This window comes from Cebidichthys violaceus, unplaced genomic scaffold, assembly GCF_023349555.1.
Source record: "Cebidichthys violaceus isolate CVI_PGR_0920_01 unplaced genomic scaffold, fCebVio1.0.p SCAF_16, whole genome shotgun sequence".
Classification (NCBI taxonomy): domain Eukaryota; kingdom Metazoa; phylum Chordata; class Actinopteri; order Perciformes; family Stichaeidae; genus Cebidichthys; species Cebidichthys violaceus.
The window spans coordinates 8516763-8539422 of record NW_027176329.1 but is presented as its reverse complement, the minus strand read 5'-3'; the positions used below and the strand labels follow the sequence as shown (position 1 = coordinate 8539422).

Sequence of the window (22660 nt, the reverse complement as noted above, 5' to 3'; positions counted from 1 at the left end):
CATATTGTTTCCCAAAGTGTTTCAGAGTATCAAACCTGGAGAGCAGCGGGTGAGAAACAACTGGGAGGAGAGAGGATGAGTGTAAAGCGCCCTCTCCTCCGCCTCCTCCTCCTCACACACGCTGGTGACGGAGAGGTAGGACGGAGTGTTTATCATGAGCCGCCCGTGAGATTCAGCAGCAGTAGTTTCTAAATGGAGAATTGGTGTTTTGTTCCCATTGGATCGCAGCACCTGACCTGATGTGTGTCTCATTCCAGCAGCCGTAACGGGGACAGACAGTAAAGACGTTAAAGAGAGGAGGCACGAACAGAGACGGTCTCAAGTGTGAGGGAGCTTTCCATCCGGTACACACTTCGCGCGAACCGGGAACGACTTGATTGGTGAGTATAACTCTTGACAACAAATAAATAAAAAAATCTACACATTTACTTACAGAAATAATATTGTTAATGTGTGATTATTTGGCAACATGAGTGACCGGAACTAAATTTTATTTTTCCATATAACATTTTTTATCTCTTATTGGGCCATGTGAGTGTCCTCACTGTGGAATGTTAGATATCACAGCTTTGTAAAAAAAAAATAAACTTAAAAAAGAAAGTTAACCTCCTAAAATAAAGGTCAGGTCAGGAGTTATAGAGAAGTGTCAGGAAACCTTTCACAATAAAACACTTGTGACGGAGAGACTTCCTCTTGGTTTAGACGTTCAGCCAGTCGTTTGATTTGTGTGATGTCGTGTGCCATTTGTTATCCGCGGCGGAACGAAATGAATAAGCCCTCTGCTCGCTGTCACAGGTTGCACTGAACTCAAGATATGCGTGACGGAGTAAATGTGTCGAGCGCAGATGGAAGAGGGGGGATGGAGAGTGTGCGCGCGCGCTCGTGTGTGTGTGTGTGTGTGTGTGTGTGTGTGTGTGTGTGTGTGTGTGTGTGTGTGTGTGTGTGTGTCAGTGTGTCAGTGTCAGAACCAGGGAGGTTTGGTGCGTAAGCGACCTGCCATGTATCATTTCCCGTCCACTAAACTACCGGCGTTAACGGGCAGCACCGTGCAGCCACGTGTTGTTGTGAGTGCGCAGAGAGAGAGGCTGAGGTTGAACGCACCGAAGAGGGGGAAACCAGAAACATGTAATTTCAAGCTACGCTGCACCCACAAAATGCAAGGGGCATCAATTAGTTACATGGTTATGTATGGGTGCTCAACATATAGCTTGGGAATCTATTTGGAAGCACATGTGAAAAAGCAGTCATTAGCGGTGAGTGACATCCAGTTTATTATACAGGCTACATTCTATAAGTTGTTACTCCTCAGACTAAATGTCTAAAATGTTAAATGATGGATGCAAGTACTGTAAGAGCCACCCTCTGGGTTTAGTAAATGGATGCCCCAGTCCAAACAGTCTTCCTTTGTTGATAAACTGTTCTTTTTAGAGTAGAATAGGCTGTGCAAGGAGCTGAGCAACAGACCAATACATCAATGTCATAATTTGTTTTTATCCTCCCCATGCAGCCTCATTAAAACACCGTTTGAGGCGACTACTTTGTTGCTCGCGGGAATCACACCTCCCTCCAGGCAACCTGACATGCTCCCAGTTGGCTCCCCGTCTGTCTTCCTCGCTCTTTCTGTCTGTCTCCGTCGCTCTCCTCCTTCTCTCCCTCCTCCTCATTCTGTTCTTGGTGTCCTTCCCTTTCCCCCCCCCAAACCCGCATTCTAGAAACTGAGTGGAGCTCTAACCCAGTGGGAGGGAAGCCCACTCCCCAGGACTCAGTCTGTCACCTCTAATTTTGAAACGCAGTGAAACACTTCCAATAAAATACAATAATGATGAATTAATAATAACGCAATGGTTTCATTGACAAAGCTACGTGTTATTGCTGTCAGACAATCGCCCAACTATAAAAAGTGATATAATTTAGAGTCAAACTGCTGATAGGCCTTTAAAATATTATTTTGCATAGACAGTGTACTCACAAGCTGTACAAATTATGGCTTCCAAGCAGGCCCATGAAGTCCTATAATAAAGGAGATTGTACGCCAGTAAAAACAGTTTTATTTGCAGATGCTTGCTATAAATCAGTTTAGTGCATCAGGTGAGAAATGGAACACAACCAGCAACGACTGTATATTATAAGCAGCAAAACAAATCTTACCCTCTTCCTCAGGTGGCATGCAGTAGGTGTGGTCAACAATGATGTCAGAGAGTCTGAGCCTTTTGGTGACTACTCACTCAAGACACTGAAATAGTAACATTTCTATAATCTTTCTTCAACTCATCTGTTTGTGGCAATCACACTGGTTAAGGTCTCGCTGTTAAAAAGCCCAGTGAGAAAATCAGACCTAATAAACCTATTTACTCTGACTTCTTTCATTGGCCCCCATTGTTAATGCTAATGCAGATTTGTTAAGAACATAATTCATAGGAGGCAGTGGTTTGGAGACACATATGTAAAGAGCAGCGTAGCATTTTTTCTGCTAAGCCCACCATTATGCTTCAAAGTGTATCACCACACTTATACCGTGACCACAGAAAATACTGATTGGCTGGCAGATGAAAGTGTTATATTGGGACTAGCTATACCGTTAAATCGGCCAGTATATTGGCCTATTATTGGCTTACGGCAGATTTTCAATATGGGTGTATATAGCGGTTTATACATAACAAGAAATTGCAGTACAGAAAAATGTAGATATGTTTTAGGTCATTTAGAAACTGTCATTATTGCTTGCTTATTTCTCATCATAACAGCTGTTGCTACCTGTAGCTAGTCAGCACAGTAGTAGATTATGATAAGTGGGTTTAATTATAATATAAATATAATGTATCATATACAGCACGTTGTAGATGTGAAAACTATTCCTAGGACAATAGAGTTTTCAGACAGAAGAGACTAAAAATTTTAATTTCCCCAAGCCTGTGTATGTCTGCAGGTTTCCCTCTGCAGCGGATGAATGCTGCCCCTTGGAAAGCAGACACCCCCCCCCCCCGAGTGGCGCGGGAGGTAGCAGAGCAGTGGCAAAGCGCAGACGGATTATGCTCTCGTGTAAATCCGCTGTCATTTCAAAACGCTCGGTTACAAGAGATTCTCTAATGAGAAGCCCTCTGCTTCTCCCCGTCTATCCTCCTCTTCACTCCATTCTCTCTCTCGTTTCTTTTATCCGTCTCTCTCCTTCCCGTCTCTCCCCGTTAAATTTATGTTTTTGCTGTCAAGGCCTTTTTCTGTCTGTGTGTTTGTGTCAGAGCAAGTGAGAGATTCTGTTTGAAGTCAATATATAGAGAAAAAGGCCTCATATGTTGCGAAAAAGGCCTCGAGTCTCGAAGGCACTGGAGTCTATCCGGTACTACAACCACCTTTGTTTTGTATTCTGTGTTGAGTCCAATTACAGAGATCTGTTTCTAAACCGAGCAGACAGAGTTCAGCGTTTAAACTGAGGCCTTTTGTTTCAAAACAGAACCGTCAGCGTACAATGTAAAGGATGATGAGATGTTGGATCAAACAGTAGAGCTGTAGGCTAGTCAAGACCAAGACAAAAAAACCAATCCGGTTTTATTTGAGAGCAATAAACCCACCTGCCACTGGCAAAATAGTAAGCGAGTTATTTCAAATTGTTTTGATTTTTTTAGCACTGCATTATGCATAAAGACATTTTTGAAAATTGAGATAATTTGCATGTGGTAGGGTAGAAAGTGTATTAAAATATGAGAGCTAAGGCTGAGAAAGTGAAACAGAGGAAAGACTCGCTGATAGAAGGATGCAAATAACTCTCCACAGACATTCCTGTCTTTCCCTATATGCTGCTCTTCACATCCCCATTGTCAAATAGCCATCATCATTATCATCTTTTGACCACATTTTTCACCTCCATCCATATGCTCCACCCTTGACCGCCTTTTTTCCTAACCAGCCAGAGATAAAGTCTGCTAAACATCCCCACATCAACCGGCCCCTTGTCCTTTTGCCGACAGAGCGTATTAAAGCACAGCCCTGGAGGGAAAATATTTGGGAGTGGATCTACGTGCTCCAACTTAGTCATAACCCATAGCCTAGGCCGGCTGTCTGTCTGGAGACATTGTAATAGTTTTGGGCTCGGCAGGGGAGCACTTTGGCTGCAAATTTGTGCCCTCAGACAGAAGGACTGGATAGACAGCGGGGAGGATGGAGAGGGTTGAAGGGCTGGGAGTGAGTGTGGAGGGATATAATGTAACATTATAATGTAAAGACAGGGAGGATCGAGGAATGTAGAAATGGACATTGCAACGGTGATGAATTAAATGACAAAATAAAGAGAGTACAGTTTGGGGAAGGGATTGAAGGGGCTCGACTGGGGGGAATTTGAGGAAATACAATTGGAGAGATGAGAGCGAAAGTAAAAGTCAGGATTAACTGATAATGAAATAGGGAAGGTTGGGAGTTGGATGGAAAAAAAAGAGAGAATGACAACCATGACTTGATAACTGTCGGACTAATCACGGCCATTGTACCAGTAGAAAGAAGGGAGCTGTCCTAATCAAGGATGGCGGACAGAAGCAGAGCAGAGGCCAAAGACAAAGAGGTGATTAAGGCACGGGTCATACAAGAGCAGGGAATTGAGTGATGACACATTGAAGAGCTAATGGTGTGAGAGTTTAAGAGGGGAGCAGACAGGTCAAGAGGAGAGAGGAAGGTGGTGGAAGGAATTATCTAAGACTCTCTCTCCTTCCCCTGCTCCCGAAGCGTCACCACCCCGTCTCTCCTCGTTTGTCCCCATTATGAAAGAGCATGCAGTATTGAAAGAATAATGACTCTTAATTGCTTGTTCTTTGCAAAATTTAAAAAGACAGAATGTACTGTCTCAAGACAGATGGGGTATGAAAATGTATCGTAGATGCTGCCTTTTGTAACCTTTTGAAATGCACATACCATGCATTCAAAGCTGTACGTTACCAAACGTGTGCACACACACACACACACACACACACACACACACACACACACACACACACACACACACACACACACACACACACACTTACACACACCAGGCTTAATGTCTGTTTGTTAGGATCGTTAGCCGAGTTAATGTCTGTGCACTTGGCCCAATGGGAGTTACAGTACTGTGGCATTCTCCATGCTCCCTAAACAGACACAGAGATGCAGATATAGACCTGCCTCTGGGGAAGACATATGCACGCACACACACACACACACACACACACACACACACACACACACACACACACACACACACACTCTCACTACCAGACATGCAGATGTGCACCTCACCGTGTGGCTCTTACAAGCCGTGACAGACGGGGATATTAGGCGCAAGTGTGGTGATGGTTTGAGGGTACCGATGCTGTCACATCTGATTAGCTTGACAATATTTGGATACGCCCTTTTTTTTTTTTTTCTCTTGTCCTTTACCTCTCTCCTGTCCTTTCTACCCTCCTTGTCATTCCAACCCAACTAATTTGTCCCCAAAACCACCACTCCACTTCCTGTTTTTCTTTTTATGCAACTCAAATATTTGGGTGTAAATTGCCTGTTGAAATTCAGGAGGAGGGATTTAAAAGGAAATTTCAAGCTCTCTCCAAATTGTGTTTCCAATCAGCTACCCTTGAGGTTTACCTACTGGTCCTTACACAGTCTGAACAATAGTCTTATAATAACATTCTTTGGGCTTCAAGGCCACCCTTGGATCAACATATAAATCGGTTAGCAGTAAAACATGTTTAGTGTCTCTCCTCTCCTCTCCTCTCCCCGTCTATCTAGTCTCATGTCGCTTTGCTTGACAGGGCAGGAAATCAGTCTCATTTCTGCTTTAATTCGTTCTGATCAAACATGTCGCTCCCAATCAGCCCTATTTGATTAGGAGATGCCGGTATCACAGCCCACCAAGCAGGTAATGGCTGACACTTTCATATTTCAGTTTTATTGCAGCGTGTGCGTGTGTGCGTGCGTGTGTGTGAGTGTGAGTGTGAATGTGTGAGAGAGAGAGAGAGAGTGAGTTAGATAGATACACACATTATTTCCCACAGCTTGAGCTTGCACGTGAGCAATAACATTCAGACCTGTGTGTGATTATCACACACACACACTATTGGAAGTGTTAATGTTTTGTTTATATTTAGAAACTCTATCAATTTCATGTCTCCCATTTGAGTCTTTGTTAGCACCCTCCTCTGTCTTTTCATCTCAAATGTTTTTTTTTTTTTAACACTTTCCTCCTCTCCTCTCCTCTCCTCTCCTCTCCTCTCCTCTCCTCTCTCACAGAGATATGGGGTGTAGGCTTCCTAAGTTGCGGAAGGCAGAAGAGAGGCGAAGCCCGGGAAATATCTACTCCACCCTTCGACGGCCACAGGTGGAGACTAAAGTGGGCGTGGCATACACCTACCACTTCCTGGATTTCCTGTTGGGGAAAGAAGGTATGGATAAGATTATCCATGTAATGTCAATCATTTCTGTATAACTGTTCTCCTGTGAGCACTTAAAAGGGTACATTTCCCCATTTATGTGCAAAGTTTTTCCTTTGTCCTTTTTGGGCTGGGCTCTTGAAACCCAGTGAGACGTGAACTTTAATGTGACTTGATTTCTCCCACACTTGCATGTATGAAATAGTCATGTGTTACTTATTTTAAAAAATCTTGTAACACACCATTTTGTTTTATAGCTTTAACAGGGACAGATACATGTTTTAATTACGGTCATCTATTCGTTTATGGCCTTTTATCACATTCCCTCCATGTCTAAGATGATTGATGATACGGATGATCTTGGCAAAGTGAAACCAAAGCCATCCTGGCAAATTAACAATTAAACAAATATTGTAGCATCCATATCTTATACGCTATTTTATGCAAAAGAATCCCACAATGCAGTGCTCCTAAGACGACAAAATGATGATGATTCATTAGCGTCTGAAATCCGTCACAGTACAGCACCTTCCTGATGTTTTATTATGTACCACAGTGAATGAGTGAGCGATAGAGGAGGCGATTTCAGAAACAACTCAAATGAAAAGAACAAATCTTGTCATGAGATGCAGCAGAGCTGATTCACATTTTCCCCAGTTCCACTCTAGCGGGGGAAACAAGCTCCGAGGAATGTGTCTTCACATTTGGCCATAATTCAATGGAATTGTTTTTACTGAGCACCTTGTTCTTTTTTGAAGTGTGGTTGTCTACTTCAGTTTTCTGTTAAACCCTGCTCTGCGTCGTCATCCTGAACTCCGAGTGTTTGTGTGTTCCACTCATAAAATAGCCACAGTTGCTGTTCCAACTTTAACCAGCTAAAATTAAATGTTTAGGTCAGCAACTCTGCAGAACTGTGTGTGTGTGTGTTTTTCATACTGTAAGTATCTTGAGGGCGAAAAGTGGCTTATAAGCTGAAGTTGTGTCTTTGTGCGGCTCCTGTTGCAGAGAGTTCAAAGAGTTCTCCAAATCTCCGATTCAGCTATATTGTGCACGCTAAAGCCTTGCCCTCCAACTTCCCCCCGCCTGTCCCATCGCACAATGACAATACACTAAACCTGATGTGTGTTGCTTTGAATCGTGTGTGTGTTTTCGTGAATATGAAAAATAATGTGTCTGATATCATGTGGGTGGGTGTGTGTTTGTTTGTGTGTGCGTGTGCATGCATGCTTGCGGCGTCTTGAGAATGTTTGATGAGAATCCTCTAGAGGCATCTGGTTTCTAAAAATACTAATTCTACCATTGTGTTGGTGTGGACTGTGAAGAGATAGAAGGGAGGGACGGAGCGAGGGAGAAGAGAGACGAGGAGGAGAAAAATCACCTCTTTGGCTTAATGTTGCTACAAGTCTGCTCTGTCCTCTCCATCACCCGACAAGCTGAAGCAGGTGCAAGTAGCTCACTGAAGTCCTTCATTTTGTAGAGGAGTTTCCAAATGCAACACTGTAACAGAAGACAGCAGGCAGAATGCCACAGCCAAGTGGCAATGGTCTGCTTGCCAGTCGGCTTTATTTTCTGCCAGCCCTATTATGTTTGGCAAATTGGTGAGGCTGTAGTGTTGGCTGAGAGAGATCTGGCAACTCGAAATGGTGCTGGTGACCAAAACAGACAATAGACATGAGGATTGCTCGTCTTTCTCTTTGCTAAAGGCAGGAGCAGATAAATTGTCTAATCGCACGGGCAGCAGCGGCACACACACACACATACTGTAGATAGAGAAAGACCACACACACACACACACACACACACACACACACACACACACAGTGATGGCGGCTCATTCACGATCACATAAAACACTTTATAGCTCTTAGTCAACAGAGTTAGTGTTATCTTTCAACCGACAGGCAGGTCATTTATATGGTAAAACTCACTGACGCCACCTGAGCTGCTTAAGATGGGTATACTCTATTTTAGGATAAACACAGCTACTGTGAATTGATTGTGTGTGTTCGTATGTGTGTGTAAGTGGGTGGGTGTATGCCTGTCTCCCTCTCTCTCACTCTCTCTCTCTCTCTCTCTCCCCCTCTCCATTTGTGATCGAGAGACCAAGAGAAGTGAAGGATTCCTGAAGGATTATCTGATTGTTTGTGGAGATTGAGAGACCTCATTCCCAGCAAAGGGATTTATTTGTATTTGTGTGTGTGTGTGTGTGTGTGTGTGTGTGTGTGTGTGTGTGTGTGTGTGTGTGTGTAGGAGGCAGATAGAAGAATCTGTATGTCAGTCCATGACATTGAGGAAACCCACGGTCAAATCCATGCTTTAATTCAATTTGGCTTCCATTAGTGATATTATTTCCCTGCCAGCGTGACTTGACGACTCCTACACACTAATGAAAAACAAATATATTTTTCCCGGTGCCCCTCTGAGATACGTGAGACTAGGTGGCTGTTTATTAAACTCAGTTCTGTTCTCAGGAAGAGGAGCTTAATGTTGAGAATGAAGAGGAGTACGGTGTGGTTTGTAACCATGTGACCTTTGACTCGCGAGTGATGAAACCAGAAACAGTGTCGCTGATAATAAAGCGTCAGCCTTCGTTTCATGAGCTTTGCTCTAACTGCAGCAGTGCTTTAGCTGAAAGACATTTCCGTGTGACTAAGCCCAACTTGCTCACTCTGGGTCAGAGCGACCCTGTGGTGAATACGGGGAGGATGAGAAAAAATATATTCGATGTTTCTGGCATTTGGCCTTCGCTTCTCACATGGACCATTTATTTGATTTTCAGCTCCAAACCAATGTCTTATTCTACAGAATTGTCTAATTAGTCTCTAATCACCAATCTGCTGCACCTTGACACCTTTACAGTAAGTTCCATGATCTTCATCATTCCCATTTTAAAACTAATTGGTTACCTTGACATGAATGTAGAGAAATGTAACAGCCAGGTGTGACATTTTAACCCTCCTTTGTGCTGAAGCTGTGCTCAGATAATGAGCAGAAGAAACACAGGAGGCGGATAGCATGAACGGAAAAGGGGTAGAGCAAAGTAGAAGGGGGGGAGAATAAAGTCAAAGAGTTGTAACAGAAGGTGAAAGAACGAACGGTGCATAAAAACCAGAGATACCAGCGAGCGTTAGTCAGGTCTGGAGCGAGGAGGGAAGCGGAGTGTCTCGAGAGTGAGGAGGTGTGAGAACGAGCGAGCGGGAGTCAGGAATTGTGAGGAAGTAAGTTAGGTGTGATGCTGCGTGACTAACGCCGGTCTCTGCAGCAGACAGCGAGGAGCTGAACGCTGCTGATGACTTTCTGCCACCCTGCAGAGACGGAGACCCACTCGGCTCATTAAAACTTACAACATGTGCCTAATGCTCAGCAGTGTGCGTGGGCATGTGTGTTTGTTTGGCTTTTTGCTACTGTATACCTGTGGGAAAAGGTTATTGTGCCTGGAGGTGTACAGTATGTCTGTGCTCATGTGTATCAACACCTGAATGCTCTGATAAATAGCTCCTCTGCTGACAAAGACCGATATACATTCCCTCTGCCTTATGTGGTTAATCTTTGCTCTCAGAATCTGTGTGAAGTATTTGGCTCAGAGAGCAGGCGAAGCACAAATCCATCAGTTTGCGAGATCTTTGCTGCCTGACACACTTTTCCAGGCATGCTAATTTTTTTTTCTGAAAGATTGTTGAAATTGTTGATCTGACTTCAAACCATTTTTCTTGATAATTCCTATACGCAGTTTCAATCTTATTGGTTTGAGAGAAAAGCAAAGATGGCAAAGAGATTCACAGCATCACACGTTCATGATACTGTATGCGCCTGAAGTGCCACACTGTCTTCTCCTGCTTGTACTGTACTTGCAAGCCAGCCTTGTCACACATTTCCTGTGAAGCGGGCCTTCTGATCAGACCCCATTTTGACAAAGCTCAGACGCTGACCAACAACTCTCACAGCCCAAGGGTGCATTCCCAAAAGCAGTGGGGAGCTCCTGGCTCCAGGAAGCTGGTTATTTTATAGTCACTGTTTTGGCACATATCCTCGCCTAAAAATCTCTGCAAGTCATTAGAAGGCTATTTAAATAAACGTGAACCTCCAGCAAGCATAGGGATAAGCCTCTAGGGTGGCTGTGAGTAATCCCTATGCATCACCTAGCAGGCTTAGTGCAAAAACTCTTTCTTTCTCGTTCACAGGCGAAAAGAAAGATGGCCCGTACACGCTGACTGAGATCAGAAATTCTGGGATTTTGTACAAGGAATTAATAAGTCCTTTCAAGCGGTTACAGGAAGGGGATGACTCTCACACCCCGAATGCAGCTTGTGAAATCCAGGGTCAAAAGTGAAGCGTCGCTCACGACACACGCGTCTGCTGCGATGTGGTCAAAGCTCCGGGTGGAGACGGAAATAGCAGAGCGGGGATCAACAGCCGAACAGCCGCTCGGCAGCATCTTGTGTCCGTTAAACAATGCGCCCTTGGGTGTCTGAATCTCCCTTTCAAACACGCATGTATGAATGCAAATGTTTCCACTCATGTCCTCTCTCTCTCTCTCTCTCTCTCTCTCTCTCTCTCTCTCTCTCTCTCTCTCTCTCTCTCTCTCTCTCACTCTCACTCACTCACTCACTCACTCACTCACTCACTCACTCACTCACTCACACACACACACACACACAGACATATGTAGGCCAACTTCCACTTCTTTTTAACTTCTCCGACCCTCAAAGTCACAAAAACACCACATCCCACATCTCCAACTCCCTTAAACATACATGCATTTTGCACATAACACTCCCTGCCCTCACTAGCTGCCACTGTAAAACTCCACCTGGCATTTCTGCCCCTGAGCCGTTGTTCCCATTCTGAGGCGGAATTCGCAGCCTCCCTTTAAATCCCACTGTGGCAGACGGTATAAATGAAGTCGCTTCCCAGCCCAAAGCGCTGCGTAACACCCTAATAACTTCTGTATGCCTTGCCTGAATTAGCTGCGATGCCTTGCCCGCGTCTTGTCGGTGGGTGAGTGCCAGCCATGCACAGCTAATGACGGCTAATGACTGTTTACGGTGACAGGATCGTGGTTATCCACCCCACCCCAGTCTCCAGTTGTTGTATTATTATCGTTATCATCAGTGTACTGCTTTTGATAAGTCCCCACAGACACCCGTTTAAGTGTTTGCTTGATGAAAGTCTCTCCTGGTTCCAGGCAGTTATGCCAAGATGATGTGATGGTCGGATTTTCTCAGGGAGTTTTTTTTTCTTCTCCCATTGTTTCACTGAGATGGGAGTGTTCATGTGCTTGTGTCCCGTGCATGCCGGCCAGCCTCTCACGTGTGTGTGTGTGTGTGTGTGTGTGTGTGTGTGTGTGTGTGTGTGTGTGTGTGTGTGAGAACACGCCAGATGATGGAGAACAAATTGAAAATGAGATGGCTTGCACATCTTTTTTTTATTTTTTCGGTGTGTGTTTGTGCGAGTGTGTTTGTGTTTGTGTCAGTCTAGTTAATTTATTCAGGTTATTTTCTCTGCTCCAGACCCATGCAAATGAGATTGAATGAGAGAGGATGACAAGCATTCAGGCACAAACAGACAGCCTCATTTCTCTCTCTCTCTCTCTCTCTCTCTCTCTCTCTCTCTCTCTCTCTCTCTCTCTCTCTCTCTCTGTGTGTGTGTGTGTGTGTGTGTGTGTGTGTGTGTGTGTGTGTGTGTGTGTGTGTGTGTGTCCCTTTTCTTCACTTCTCTCATCTCATTTTCTATGCTCCTCTCTCTCTCTCTCTCTCTCTCTCACACACACACCTGGCTTCACTCAGCGATACAGAAACACACAGCCATACATACACGTGTCCCCTTAAAGGCCCGTGAAAAGAGCGGGAGCGTCACTACAATGCACCGACCCTGAGAGGGCGGTCAACGCAAACATTGCGCTGTCCCTTTGCGGATTTGCCGTGACAGTTTGCTCCCATTTGATAAGCTCCTTTAACCATTTTCCATTGAAGTCAAGGTTTTATTTTTCTCCATTATGTTATAAGGAGAACCGGCTCTGTGCTAGCGATTGCTGCTAATACCACACAGCCAAGCAGGCAATGTGATAGCATTGTCTTTACAACCTTTTGATGTATGTGTGTGTGTGTGTGTGTGTGTGTGTGTGTGTGTGCATTTTGTGACTGTAAAAAAATGTGTTAGTCTGTGTCTGTGATATGGATGAGCGTGTGTTTCGAAAAGCACACTTTCCAGCAAGCATTTGCATGTATCTCTTTGCATGTGTGTTTTCCAAAAGGCCAGACTGCTGGTGACAGTGAGGCTAATAGTTCTGGTGTAATTAGTTTCAGATTTAGCGTGAAGATGCCATGTGTTGTTGTTCAGGGGGAATTATCATAATGGAACATGCTCTGTCTTTGTTTCTTCACACACCCCCCCCCCCCCCCCCCCCCCCCCTCTTTTTTTCTTCCCTCTTCCTCTTTGTTCCAGCTTTTTTTCCACTTCTAAATTCCTCTCTACTATTTTTCTCCTGCCTCTTTTGCAACCTGTCATGTCCATGTTTTGACCATTTCCCATGTTTGTTTTTTTCTCCCTCCCCTCTCACCTGTTCCTCCAGAGGTGCCGGTGTCATCGGTGCTTTGTCTCTCCTCGGTCAGAGAGCTACCGGTTCAGGTCCGGGAACTCTACGCGCAGGGTTTCGTCCTGGTCGCCGTCCACCCGTTTGTCCATCCCTGCGGCCCAAGTCACGCGCACATCCAGCGCCAGCTGCACCGAGCCGTGCTGGTCCGAGAGACGCCAAGGTACACAAACTAAACACACGCTTGTCTTCAGCACGAGTGCCACCTTTGTAGAATAAAACAGTTTTTACTCTAAGGATTTATGTAGCAGATTGATTCAAATGACATGATTCATTTGCAGACATATTTAGACAGTAGTTAGAAGGTAGCAGCCTTTTGCAACTTCATTGTTTTGACATGGAAGCCAACTGAGACCCATTACCACGAGCAGAATTCTGCACCTCACCTCCTTTTCTTGATGTAAAATTAATTGCAGATGAGTCAGCCACAAAAAAATGTCTAACTTTAGCTCACCGTCCCAATTCTTTCTCTTTTGACTATACATGATACTATACTATACTGTTTGACTGCACTGCACTCTGTGTATCTCTTCTGTAACCCACTTATTCTCTGGTGAAAACTACTAATATTCACAGTCATATTTGAGCAGAGTATTATTTGCATTCTTCCCTGCTATCAGCTCTGGTACAGCAAGCAAGCTGAGCTTTATTCTCAGCATCTCATCGTGGAAGTTCCTGATAGATTTGCTCCAAACAGAAACCATATCCTACATGCAGAGACCTCCTAAGTCCAGTTGGTAGATTCATTTGTAGCTCCATTCTGATTTGGGTCTTAAATAATGTAAATTTTTTCCATTTTTGGCCCAGTTATTTTTCAGGACACATATCAGGTTTTCAAGAAACAGGAAGTCCTTATAAGTCATTCATACTTATTTTTCCTCAATTCCTCATAATAGCATTTAACCATGCAAGCGGCATCCAGACTGAAATATCTGAATAACTATGGGATGGATATCCTCATTCATGTTTTCCAGAGGATAAATCCTGATGACTTTGATAATCCCCTGACTTTTCATTGAGCACGACCAACAGGTCAAAGTTTTCAGTTATCCAGTGAAATATATCAACCTATCTACCTCATTGGCACAGGTACAGACATTAATTTCCCCCTCAGGTTGAATTGTAATAACTCATCTAGCGCCATATTCTGGTCAAAATTTCAATTGGTCCAATTATTTGGTTTGTGACCCAATACTATACTAATGATGTTTCCATCATTCTCCGCTGTACTTTGTTCTTATTGCTAGCTAGCAAATGTTAGCATACTAACATGCTGAACTAACATGGAGAACATCATTAACATACCTGCTAAACATCAGCATGTTATCATTATGAGCATGTAAGCAACACTGTGCCAAATCCAGCCTCACAGAGCTAAAAGCATGGTTGTGGACTCTTAAGTCATCTTCATTTGCTATTAATAGTATTTGAGCCAAATATTTATACTTGCTTATACAAATTATTTAGAAATAAAGTACCATAAAACTCAAAGGGATTGAATATCATTGTATTCATTGTAGCACTTTACATACCATATGTGAGTGATCTACAATACATGAAATGATCCACACACTCTCCAACATATCTGACATCAGCTTACTGAACTTTAGGATAATTTGGATGCAGAAATATAGGATATGAAGAATTGTATAGAGATGGGGACCCCCGTGGTCACTCAGACAACCATGGTCACATATGTAACCTTCCTTACTCTTACTCTTTTTAATTAAAGGAATTTCTTTGCTTAGCATACAGTTTTGGGGCATCCTCCTGTGTACTCTTTGTAATGGGAACTCAAGGAATAGCTTATTGTACACAAACACACACACTCTAGTGCACAGGCAGGTGCCGGGCTGCTCCTTTGATGCCCCTCCTGCCAAGTGGTCCTGCTGCTTCCTGGCTCCTGGCACCTGTCACCGTGGAGACGGCTGATTGCATCATCAGCGCTCGCCAGAGGGGAACGGCACGCTGAAAGAGAGAAACCATCTCTCCATCCTTTCATCTGCTTTCTTCAGTGATGGCCTTCCCCCCCCCCCTTTCTTTTGTCCTCCTCACCCCCCTCCATCCCCTTTAACTCCGCCTTTTATCTCCCCATCACCACCATCCCCTTTCATCAAAAACCCTAAAAATGAAAGAAACCAAATCTGACAGATCTACTGTTTCAAATCTAGCTGAGAATGTCACTCACGCCTCAGAGCACAAGACATTACCACGGCCTTCCCACTGACCTCAATCCAAATCTGAAGAGGCGTATCTGAATACTCCTTTTATGATCGTGTCTCGCAGTGGGAGCAGAGGGAAATTCAGTCCATCTCACTGTCTAATAAGTCTATTGTGATGGTGGTGAATGTGTGCTTCCCTTAAATGGAAAATTCAGACTGTACCAGAATTGACATTATGTTTCTGCTGTGATCATTCTGGGTCAATGAGTGCTCGTGAACATGAGCATGTCTGCCAGAATCTCGTTTAGACCGTAATGTTACTGGGTGATGGAACTGCTCTGGTGATAATGGACAAGAAGCAAACCTAAAGGAAATGTAATGTTGTAACGGTACGATCATATTTGACATTTTCTGGTTCACAGGAGCAGAATTGAACTGAACTAAATGACATACGATGGATGCTTTATACTGAATATTTGTTTAAATACTTTCATTTCTCACCCTACAGTTCAGAGAAAAGCCAACTGAGGTGGGCAAGACATCGTCTGGAGACAGATGTGTGCGTGGCAGGTCATCAGACTGCTGACCCAGAGGTGATCCAGAGCTATGTCAAGAGGGTGAGTTCAGTATTTTGCAATCAATCAAGCAAACTACACATTATGTCTAGAGGGTAAAACATACTTTTTAAAAAATATAATAGGATCTTTGTACACCATGTCTGTAATGATGAGGTACCTATGCAGGGTAGAAGGCTTAATATTGCCAGAATAACTTCGAGGAAAGGCCTTTTAGTGAAAAGACTTTAAATCTATATTTGTTATTTGTGTGAGAGTACTATGCCCCCATCCAACTTTTCTCTCCCCAATACCGATTCCTATACTTGCAGGTATTATTTAACTGCAGGTGCAGCTCTGATACCAGCACTCTTTTTGTCTGTTGTCTAAGGTAGCATGAGGCAAGGGAATGCTGTGGTACTAAAAACAAAATTGGTGTCAGTTGGTGTTGAAGACTACGAGTTTGAAAAGGAGAAAAATCTGGGGTCGTGGCATTAGAAAGAAGTGAGCTTAGCAGACCTCTGTAGCCCGCTCCTCATCTCTGCTTGAGGCTAGTGGCTGAAGGCTACAGAGTTTTCACCCTAACTGTGATGTAGGTAGTTATACAAAATGTGTCTGTTATAATAGTGCGATGCTAAGTCAGTGAACACTTACATTTTTTTTTTAAAAAACATCTAAATTGCTCTCTGTACTTGTATTTGTGTGTGCATCTCAAGTTGGTGCAACACTGGTGTGACGGTGAAGGGAACATTACGGGACTTAAAGGGCTACAGGCAACTGCCTTTAATTGCCTGTCTATGCCATATGGTAACCCTGCCTCTAAAAAATAGATGGAGGAGGAAAATAAATCAGAAAAACACACTAGATACCCACTAGTTGCAGCTCCTGTGCCACTGCGCACTATCCTGTAACTAGGAAACAGAAGGAGGAGTGATATAATGAATGGAAGGTCACAGAAGTTATGGTAAACTATAATGAGACTTGACCCTAAGATACCCTGCCAACCACAGCGTCATCACTGGCATTCATCAGCTGTAAAACTCACTTTTAGTCTCTGTGCTCATGAATTCTGCAACAGTCCCACAATGGGAAATGAAAATGTGCTCTATTGAATAGATTTGCATCTGAACACACATGGAGCACAAAGGGAAACCTGATTGGATGGAAATGCACATCACTGAATATAATGTGATAGGCTTCGGCAGCGTGACATGAATAACCAATCAGATCACAAGCTGCCAGAGAGAGTTTGAGATAAGAACCCAGGAGCGGTACCAGGCAGACAGAGTGACAGCCTGGTTGTGTAGGTGTGTGTGTGTGTGTGTGTGTGTGTGTGTGTGTGTGTGTGTGTGTGTGTGTGTGTGTGTGTGTGTGTGTGTGTGTGTGTAAGTGTGTGTTCAGTTTTGATATTCTATACTTCTATTTCTCCAGCACTCGCTATCCCACCCACTCTCAATCTGTCTCCGGACACACTCATCAGATAAAACGGCGTGACTTTGTGTAATTGTGAGTGTGTCGGATGGTAATAGAGAGACTGTTAATATATGTGATGTGTGTGTGTGGATGAGTGAAGTGTCAGAAGTAGTGGGGTAATGGGGGAAGATGCGTCTCATTATTGTTTGGTGGTAGTTTGCAATCTGATTTCTCTCCCGTTGAGTCTGTCTAAAACTGTCATCCCAAATATCAACTGACAATTAACCACCAGAGCTCCGTGGGAGAGAGCGGCACACACGCACACACACGCTGTCTCATGCGTGCACACACGGATGCGTTGAGATAATGAGGTCCTTTTGTCATTTGAATATTTGATCTTTGCAGATGATTAGGTAGGTTGTTATTTTGCAGAATATCTACTCTGCGTACATCAGCCTTTGTTTGTGTGTAAATGAGGCTTTGTTTGTCTGACTATACATAGACTGTGCAAATTTATTTGTGCTGCGAATGACGTCCTTTTTATATTTATGCATCAGTCAAATCTTTTCGAATAGAGTTTATTTTGTGTGTGTGTGTGTGTGTGTGTGTGTGTGTGTGTGTGTGTGTGTGTGTGTGTGTGTGTGTGTGTGTGTGTGTGTGTGTGTGTGTGTGTGTGTGTGTGTGTGTGTGTTACACCTACAGATCCAGGATGTAGCAGAGCAAGGAGTGATGTTCGTGGGCTTTCTCCAGCAGCCGGGTGGAGGACCCAGCTACTTGGGGCACTGGGATCCTGAAGAGCTGTCCTCCTTACATTCAAGCCCTTCACCCATACATCGACACCCCTTCAGCGCCAACAACAGCCCAACGGACCCCATAGAACCACATCATAATGACGCAGAACCGGACCATCACCCCTTTGAACCTCAAGAGTTCGATCATGAAGGTGTAGAAAACAACACACATGACCACAAGCCAAAAGAACCGGACTTCAGCCCGCTGAAACCCATACAGAATTTAGAGCTTAACCGAGAAGAGTCCAATGAGCAAATCCAGAACTTACAGATCAGCCTCAAAGAGTCACTAGAATCAACAAACCAACCCCAAAATCACAGCAAACCCAGTGTAGACACAGTTCAGTGGGGTTTAAATCAAAACCCAACAGACGCCCATGGAAACCAGGGATGTCCTATTCCTCCAGAAGCTGCTGGTATAATCAGACAGACTCGACCAGACCTCAAAGAATCCACAGAGAAACATTTGAACCTTTCCAACCAGAGAGACAGACAAAGTTCAAGCTCCGACAGCTGGCCCAGCTCTCCAGAACTGGACGGAAACCACGAAAGAAAGTCCAGCTTCACAAATGGGCAGAGCCGATTGACGACGCACAACAACAACCATATCCGGCTCAAGAGTTCAGAGAAAGAGAAGAATGCAACTTCACCACCAGCGCAGGGTGGTAAGTATCCCGTTTCCTGTTTGTACGACAGTCACTGGACAAATCATCATAATGAAATGTTCTATTTGGCATCTTATTTACAGATTGTTTTTGTTTGTGTGCCTTTAGGGATGCAGCTCTTTGCCTTGTACAACCACACAGGGGAGCTGAACACTTCTCTGAGGTTCTACTCACTCAGGGTGCCACTGTTGGTACATAAGGAAGCCGGGCTAATCACGGAAGTCGACACACACTGGCTCGACCACATGACTCAGCATTTCACCAGCGGTGCACACCTCATCGATGGGTTTTTCCACCTCGGAGATGATAACGGTGTGTTTCATGGCCATAGCAGTGAACTACTACCGATGATGATGTGATTTTAGTCATACATTTAGAGCCTGTAAAATCAAGAAAAAAAAAGGTGGCAAATGTACCATGAAGTGAGCAACTTTAATCTAGGCAGCCTGAGTATCAAGTCAGACCCAGTGGTGCAGCTAAATTAAGTCTTGCATCCTCCCAGAAAAACTCACGATGGTCATTGGTTTTCCTTAAAACAGATACTTGCTACGGCTGGACACAAGGTGGATGAGATCAGTAAGATTGAACCAAAACATTGAAGTTGAAGGCCTGAAAGAAGCTGAAAAGTTCTGTAAATCTACAAGGAACTGCAGAGATGGGTGACAAGTATCTGTGGGTTCACCACTTTCACATAGTTATTTGATCTATTAATATGAACATATTGATTATTGCAGCTTTATTTCACCATACCTCCTCACCTTTCACTGCCTCCACTAGTTCTTGGCAAGAGGAAACTGCTGCTCTGGCTGTAGATCGGTGCTCTGCTGCTGGGTAATGGATGACATGCATGGAGTGACGTGCCATAAATCCACGGCTTATACTATAAGTCACTGTTCAGTCACCCATGCAATAAGTCGGCTTAAGCCAAAGGGAACAGGGGATCAATAGTGAGAGATTGGAGAGTGGAGATGAGCTTGTAACTCCTGTCTGACTCACATACGTCCTCCTCTGTTTATCTGACTCTGTCTCTAATTTGTCCCGCTCCTCCAGACAATGGGGTTTCATCTGTGGATAGTGTGTTCATCTTCCAGAGCTCTGCAGAGGAGACCGCAAACGCCTCCTACGATGCCATCGTGGTTGAGCAGTGGACCGTTGTTGATGTGGGTCTTTTGAGTTTTTAATACTCTGGTGAAGATGTGCACTTTGAGAAATCCTTTGTGACTGAAGTCTTAAGCTCTTTTCTGTCAAATATTACATAAGAGTGGAGATGAAGGAAAGTAGCGTGTGTGCTTGTGGCTGAGCTTTAATTTGCCTACCTGCACTTGGGTACTGTGCTTGCTTTCTTTTTTTTTTCCTCCCTTGTGTGGGGTTTGCACTATATTTGTCTTTGAGTGCTTTTCTATCTCATGTCCAGGGTGTCGTGGTGAAGACAGACTACATCCCCTTGCTCCAGTCTCTGGCTCCATATGGATGGAGGCTAATGTGTGTGTTACCCACACCAATAGTCAAGACAAACAGGTACAGAACTACACTACACCACCGTTACAACCGTAAACTCACCTGTCCTCTGCTGTCTCTTCACATTCCATCACTTTGAATAACACAGCTCACCAGCGTGCTGCTTTGTTGATTTTAGAGTCATTATTCTTTTGTCTTAAACACTTTCATTCTTTTTGGGATGAGGACTGACAGCGTAGCTTAAAAAAAACAGGACAGGTGGTTCGAGATCTGACAAATCACCGTCATATGCTCATCTCTACATGAAACCGCTTTTGAAATCCGACGGAGCCGCAAACAAAAACACAGTCGCTGATGTGCTGTTGTCTTGTAACCTGTCACTTTACCAACCGCAGAGAACAGACACTCAATTTCAATGAAAGTAGCGACATGCAAGCTCCTCAGATTATAACATAATAGGTAACGGTAGTAAAAGTGCTGCTCTCTTCCTTCTGCAGTGACGGGAGTTTGTCGACCAAGCAAATCCTCTTCCTTCAGAGACCCGTTCTGCAGCGCAAGAGAAAAGACTTCAAGGTTTGTTTCCCCTTTGTCTTCTATCTTTGTAGCAAATCTGTCACTTGTGTCTGTTGTGCCTTTAGGATACGTGCTTTATGTCACAGAAGGTGCCATTAAAAAGTTGTGTTACTAAATATGGGATGTACAGCAAATTTGAAGCCGCTCAGGAAAAGTCTAATAATAGGCAAAGAGTCGACCGTACACTACAGGAAAGAGGCATCAACGAAAGAGGCTTTGTTGTGGTTTGGCAGGTGTCTAGAGAGATGGAAAGATAAAGACAGAGCACTAAGTGCAAAACTGTCTCACACACATCTATTTGTTTTCAGATGCTGAATCTCAGGGGTCGCAGCAAGGCGAAGAAAAAATCTACTGGAGAAACGCAAGAAGAGAGAGAGAACATGTCCCCACTGATGGAGACAGAGATGGACAGGTTGAAAAGAAACACAATAGAGGAAGAGGAGGAAGAAGAAGAGGCAGAGGGGAGGAAGAGCAGGGACAGCGGAAGGAGCAAAGGAGCGAGCCTTCAGAAAGGTGGAGAGGAGCTGGAAGAGGACGCACGGCATCAAAGGGGCTTCTCGTACCTTTCAGGGAGCAGGGCTTCTGTTGAGGAAGAGGAAACTGACATTGATAACATCTCTGCGTCTGAGCATGAGCAGTCGGAGAGATGGACAGATGTGTGTCAGAGAGATGATGGAGGGGTCAAGGAGGAGCTGAAGACGGAAGAGCGCATCAAACAGCAGCTGTTTTCCGGCGTCTGTTGACACATTGGGCACAAAGCAGGCGAGGAGCAGCTGAGGTCTGAAAAGTTTACAAAAAAATGCCTTTTAAAATAGCTTTGTTGATCTGGATTTTTTTTTTTTGTTCCAACCCAGATGTGGCCGGTCATACCGTTACTAGTCATCATGTGCTGTTACCTTCGATTCGGTCCGCTGTTGCGAGTCTTTGAGGTTGTAGCTCCCATGTTCGGGAAAGTGTTGTGCAGTTCTCTGCTTTGGGTCAGTGTTGCTATTTGATGTATCCTTATATAAAAAGAAAGTTCAAAGCTAATAGAGTACAACCTAGAGCAAGTCTCCAGTCCAAGTATTTGGTGTTATTTTCTTGTATATTACTTCTTTCATGTAATAGGACTGTTAAAAAGAGAGTACTGATTTCAAGGGGCTCACTGTATTTTTATACGTAAAGTATATTATTTAAAATAGAGACAAGATGGGGAAAAGTTGACACAAAGTTTGTAGTACATTACATTAGAGCCTGACTGATACATGCATTGGCCAATTATAGCTTATCAGACACTTGTAGAGGTAACAGCTTAAATAATTAAGAAATACAGAAATTTGTCTTTTGTCCTTGTTGAATACTGTACTGTTTATTTTCAAATTCTAAAATATTGAATTGAATGCACTATCTTGATCACAACTTAGACAAACATTTTTGATAAATTTGGTAGTAAGAAAAAATGTATTTCAGTTGATTACATAGTTACAAATTCTCTGTTGGTATCGGCCAGCTTCTACACCACATTGAGATATTAGATGCTACAATTTATTGGTCCTAAACATTGAAGTTCATATAAATTAGAAAACAAGTATTACATCATTAGCTCTAGTTGAATCTAGATCGTTTTGGTTTCCGTTGACCAGGTTATTGAGATGTCCATCTCTGAGCTTTCTTCACCTCAGTTCAATGGAGGTGAAAGGAATTTTGTTTGTTGAGCTCGTTAAATACATGAAACCAAAACAGCTCTTTCCAGAAGCGATGTCCCAGATGCTCCTCAGAACACATGGTTGACACTTTTCTCACCGACTATTTCTTCAGTAGGAAACGGTTACAGTAAGGTCTGTTGATGTCCAGAGTAAGAGTAATGAAGCAGAATCAGAATGATATCTCAAACCCAACATGTCTGCTGTGTTAGATTCAAGAGAAAATGTAATTGGGGAGAACTGACCTTTAAAGGGTTTCTTCTTTGGAAAAAAAAATTGTAACTATTTATTACTTATTTCCTGGACCACCTGTGACGTGTCTAAGTAGTGTAACGTGAGTCTTTATATGAAAGCAGAGGCCAATAAAGTGTTTGAAAACAG

At 43.7% G+C, this 22660-nt stretch overlaps 1 protein-coding gene across 2 annotated transcripts; it reads left to right on the top strand.

Moving 5' to 3' along the window:
• Positions 1–71: 71 nt before the first annotated feature.
• Positions 72–22659, top strand: rftn1a (raftlin, lipid raft linker 1a). Of its 2 annotated transcripts, XM_068711013.1 has the most exons (11): positions 72–135; positions 258–380; positions 6250–6401; positions 12961–13144; positions 15652–15760; positions 17813–18566; positions 18675–18878; positions 19617–19726; positions 19981–20084; positions 20522–20597; positions 20906–22659. In XM_068711013.1, the coding sequence occupies exons 3-11, from the start codon at positions 6254–6256 to the stop codon at positions 21338–21340; spliced, it is 2124 nt and encodes a 707-aa protein (XP_068567114.1). In that variant the 5' UTR covers positions 72–135; positions 258–380; positions 6250–6253; the 3' UTR covers positions 21341–22659. The 2 variants fall into 2 exon arrangements, with proteins under 2 accessions (XP_068567114.1, XP_068567113.1); XM_068711012.1 differs by having other exon boundaries at positions 135–380.
• The last annotated feature ends 1 nt before the right edge of the window (position 22660 follows it).

What these genes read in the sequence shown, in the direction of transcription:
- rftn1a (XM_068711013.1), top strand. Translation starts at nt 6,254, where the DNA reads ATGGGGTGTAGGCTTCCTAAGTTGCGGAAGGCAGAAGAGAGGCGAAGC. An exon ending in CTGGTCCGAGAGACGCCAAG is followed by an intron (nt 13,145 to 15,651) that starts GTACACAAACTA and finishes CTCACCCTACAG; the next exon opens with TTCAGAGAAAAGCCAACTGA. An exon ending in TCCAGAGCTATGTCAAGAGG is followed by an intron (nt 15,761 to 17,812) that starts GTGAGTTCAGTA and finishes TTACACCTACAG; the next exon opens with ATCCAGGATGTAGCAGAGCA.